Source organism: Trichoderma evansii, assembly GCF_050947405.1.
Source record: "Trichoderma evansii strain SZMC 28006 chromosome Unknown GGI43scaffold_5, whole genome shotgun sequence".
In the NCBI taxonomy this organism is placed as follows: Eukaryota; Fungi; Ascomycota; class Sordariomycetes; order Hypocreales; family Hypocreaceae; genus Trichoderma; species Trichoderma evansii.
Window position 1 is genome coordinate 509,557 of NW_028145201.1, and position 4,667 is coordinate 514,223.

The 4,667-nt window shown below is 49.2% G+C and overlaps 1 protein-coding gene across 1 annotated transcript; it reads left to right on the top strand.

Moving 5' to 3' along the window:
• Nucleotides 1-1,284: 1,284 nt before the first annotated feature.
• On the top strand, nucleotides 1,285-2,700 carry GGI43DRAFT_381724 (putative aminotransferase; the record flags this gene model as incomplete). Its single annotated transcript, XM_083203157.1, has 1 exon — nucleotides 1,285-2,700. The coding sequence occupies one exon, from the start codon at nucleotides 1,285-1,287 to the stop codon at nucleotides 2,698-2,700; it is 1,416 nt and encodes a 471-aa protein (XP_083062568.1).
• Between the last annotated feature and the right edge of the window lie 1,967 nt (nucleotides 2,701-4,667).

The following is a 4,667-nucleotide window of genomic DNA, read 5'->3' on the forward strand; positions in this document are numbered from 1 at the left end:
AGGCGATTAGAATTACTAAGTCGAAAAGAGCGACTTACTGTCAGTGAAACATACAAGCGAGACCTTGGTTTGGTTAAATCATTTTTGTCAAAGAAACATCATTCAAAAGATGAGCCAGCCAATCGACATGTGCCACGCAGTTCGAGTAAAACAAATCTCAGAGAAAATGTGTTGTCTTGGCATTTAAACGCGGAAAGGTCTGCGGCACCCAAATTACCTGAGCAAGACACCTGCCCCTCGCGTTGAAGCAGTGGCTATCTTCGTCATTTAAGACACATTAAATCTAGGTCGATGTGGAGAAGATATTATGATACGCCACGACATTAACAACATGAAACTTCCGTTAGACATGCAGTACATACAACTACTACGCCTCTTGTCGGATCTGGATACGAATAGCATGCAAGAATGAGACAAACATCTTCACATCGAGAACTAGAAGGCTGGGATACCTGGAGAAAGAGAGTCAAAGACTTCGCTAGCTATACTGGAATGAGAACGAGGCTTTTAGGGGGCATCGAGGCGGTCTGAGTAATATCATATGAGACACTCATGACAATCCTGCGATGGGACGATACACGAGTAGGGAGGCTGCATCGCTGCAAGGGCGAACATAGGGCGCATAACATCTACCGTAAGCTCAATCGCAATCGGGTCGAACTAAAGGCGTAGTACGGCAGACAGCCCGGGCCATCGCCCCCAATAACCCCCCATTCTTACAAGTGTTGGATCCAACATCGAGAACGCACCCCTCCATGTGGGCAGGGAAGATGGCTCCGTTCTTACTCTTTTCCGAAGGTGCTTCGGGGGGACACATAAATCAAATATTGTCTTACATACGTCATCAGGTCCAAGTTGAAAGACAAATGAAGGAGCTGAATCAAAGTGTACCGTGAACCTATAATATAATGGACACTCACTCCACTACTTAGACCCTCTACTAGGACCAGGCCGATTCCAGTTGACGAGCTGACGTGGGGAGAGGTTTGCCTGAGTAAGAATGTCTAAGATTTGCTTTTTGTGATGTACTGCAGATCATCTCTTTCGGCTCTCTACAGTATGCCGGGTGGTGTTCCCAAAGATTGGTTATCAGGTCGTTTGTCTCAAATGTCCAGCCGCGGCAGACTGGTGGCTTTGGCCCCGACGGCTTCGACTCAAAGGTTAGCCACATGATTATATATTGCTAATCGCATGTTGCTTAAGCCTCGGAGAAATTCCATCGGCAGATCTATTCCCAAAACATTTGGTTTTACTTCAGGAACATTTACCAAGCATCACAGCACCATGGAGAGCATCACCACGTCCACTGCTTGTGACAGAGAGGCAGATTGCACATCGCGCGTTCTCCATAACTCTCTTCTCTCGCGTCCCCCAATCGTCGCCACGGCCTTGGGTTCCTACATTACTTTCTCTTCGGGCCACCGTGTCCTCGATGCCTGTACTGGCGCCGCCGTGGCCATAATCGGCCACGGGAACCCTCAGGTGCAAGAGGCTGTTTCGGAGCAAATGACCAAAGTATGCTACACGCACACGGTGGCCTTCACAACGCACATTGCCGAAGATTTAGCCGATGTACTTCTGGAAGGAAAGCCGTACGGGTTAAGCAGGGCCTTCTTCGTTTGCTCGGGAAGTGAAGCGACGGATTCGGCCCTTAAGCTCGCGCGGCAGTACCACGTCGAGAACGGCCAACCACAGAGAAAGCAGATCGTGGCCAGAAAACGGTCATATCACGGGGCTACAATTGGGTCATTGAGCGTGGGAAGCCACGTCGCGAGACGGGCGCCCTATGAGGATGCCTTGCTCATGGATAATGTAAGCTACGTGAGTCCTACGTATGCCTATCGCGACCAATTGGAGGGCGAGGCTGAGGAAGCCTATGCCGCGAGGCTTGTCAAGGAGCTAGACGATGAGTTTCAATCTCTTGGCCCAGAAACGGTCATCGGCTTCATCTCTGAGCCTGTGGGCGGCGCGACGGCGGGATGCCTTACGGCGCCAAAGGGCTACTACCAAGGAGTGCGCAAGCTATGTGACAAATACGGCATCCTCCTCATCCTCGACGAGGTCATGTGCGGCAGCGGTAGGACGGGCACGTACTTTGCCTTTGAGCAGGAGGGCGATGGCGTCTACCCGGACTTGCTTACGCTGGGAAAAGGCCTGGGTGGAGGCTATGCTCCTATGGCGGGAGTTCTGGCCCACGAGAAGGTCGTGAGTGTTCTGGAAAGAGGCAGTGGCACATTTATTCATTCCCACACATACCAGGCTCACGGTGTGAGTTGCGCCGCTGCCCTCGCTGTGCAGAAGGTGCTCCGCCAGGACGACCTCATCTCGCGATGCGCAACCAAGGGCCAATGGCTAGAGGCCGTGCTCAAGTCTACCTTTGGAGAGTCCAAGCATGTTGGCGATATTCGTGGCAGGGGCCTGTTTTGGGCCCTTGAATTTGTCAAGAATAAGGCGACCAAGGAGCCGTTTGAACCCGAGATGCGCCTCACTTGGAGGATGGTTGACGAGGCTTTTCGGCGCGGCTTGTCTATCTATCCGGGTGCGGGGACGGCAGATGGAGTGATAGGAGACCACATCATCATTGCGCCGCCGTATAACGCTTCAGACGAGGAGCTTGAGGAGATGGTGAGGTTGTTGAAGGAAACGTATGATGTAGTCGAGAGAGGATTGAGCGCATCAGGTGCGACCATCACCAAGTGAATTGGGTATCGGAAGCATCAAGATCTTGTGATTATGTCAGCTAAATCATGGAATATTCATGTATACAGGTACTTCGTACTTCGTAGCCAGGAGCCAAATATTATTCCTCTTACTGTAACTTACCTTCTACGCCTCTTGCGGTGACTTACATTCTATGCCTTTTGCTATGACTTACCTGTACGCTATTCCTAAGCGGGATTACAGAGCATCCCGGTACTATTCCGTAGAAAATACTTTAAGTTTTTCACTGCAGGAGCTGTACTAAAAAAGAGAAATCGGCTGTGAAGAAGGGCTTACTTTGGCTTGTCTTTGGATTGTAGCAGATGACGGACATAATACTCGGCTCCTCCCGCCGCCACTAGCTAATTCAATGGGGCCTATTACGGTGCATTACGGCCCAAGCCGCCCAAGGCGCATTGATTGCTTCCTATTGGCCACCAACTCCCGCGCGCTTCTTTATTGGGCTCCTAGTTTGATCGCCAGCTCAACTGCATACTCCCCTTTCACTTAGACATGTGTGATGAACAAACAAGGATACAGAGAGGTAGAAGCACGCAAGACTGCTGTTCATGTTGAGCTGCCTACATGTAACCACTCTCCCTTGCTGTTGTCTTGTCTCTAAACGGTGTAAGGTGCGCCTTTGGCTCGGGGCCGCTCTGTGTTGGCAATACAGCAGCAACTTTGAAAAAAAAATTGAGGCTTTCTCTACCTACCTAAGAAATAAGTGCCTTGTACAAGTAATACTTTGCATTCGCGCCCTCTCACTTGTTCCACATCCGCCACCTGCATACACCCAGTAGCGAGCGAAATCACCTACGCTTTTGCCACGTTCTTAGTGGATATGCAAGGAGAAAAGGCACAAGCACAGACGAAACCTGCCGCCACGCTCCTTGTGCATATACGAGGTTACACCACATCTACTTTCAAACTGCTTCCGCCGGAGGTAAAGTTAGACAGTCGGAAGCAGGACGGAAATATGGAGCAAACAATAATGTCGGGAGGCATGAAATAGCTCGTAGTATGAGTGGGTACTACTATATGCAGTGCTCCATAATACTAAATACTATGCAGCAGTAGTAGCAATAGAGTAGTATTAGAGTATGGAGTAGATCTCTTTTTCTCTTCCCCGCCACGACCGCTGCACTAATTAGGATCAAGGGGAGCAGGGGAGAATGGCACTTGACGTCACCCATCCCTCCTTTATCTTTTACACTAAGCCCTATATACTGGGTATTACTCAGATTGTACGCCGCCATCTGAGTAAGGCTGTACCTAGGATTGAGCAAGTGCCGAAGGGAGCAAAGGATTAAGATTGAGCTGCAGGTCTTACTTGTACGAGTTGATATATTCGCTCCCAATTGTCCTAGGCGCCCAAATTACTCGAGCAAGACACCTGCACCTCCCTCTCCCCTCTTAGTGTCACTTCAATGTATTCAGCTAGCCACAGTCGATGTGATCAGGCCTACATACTATATGTGCTCTGTAACTGGGGCTCGGATAAGTGATCTTAGGATGCAGAAACGGCCCAGTACGTGGTTTTCGTCTCGAGCAAGGTAGTAAATAAATTTTGTCACTACGGAAAGTAAAGGTACTTGGATGCTTAGTACTATCTTCCATTAAGAAAAATTGTCATTATCGGAGTAAGCATGCCGCCAAATCCAAGGAAGCCTAAGCCACCTACGTTGAAGCGGCGGTCTGACGCTATTTTGATCATCCAAGACATGTTAAATCTAGACCGATGTGGAGAACACGAAAACTTAGTCTCTGCTATTACCATAATGTAAGGGGGGGTTCAAACAACTAAAGGTGCATGTATCTATCTAGTTTATGTGCACATTTGCCGCTCGGCATACGCTAATAAACGTAACAAGCGAAACAGTGCCTAGCAGCCATCCCTTGCAGTTAGTGATACATATGCGATATTATGGCCTGTAAATAATATTAGTAAAGACAGTGATGATGTGGTT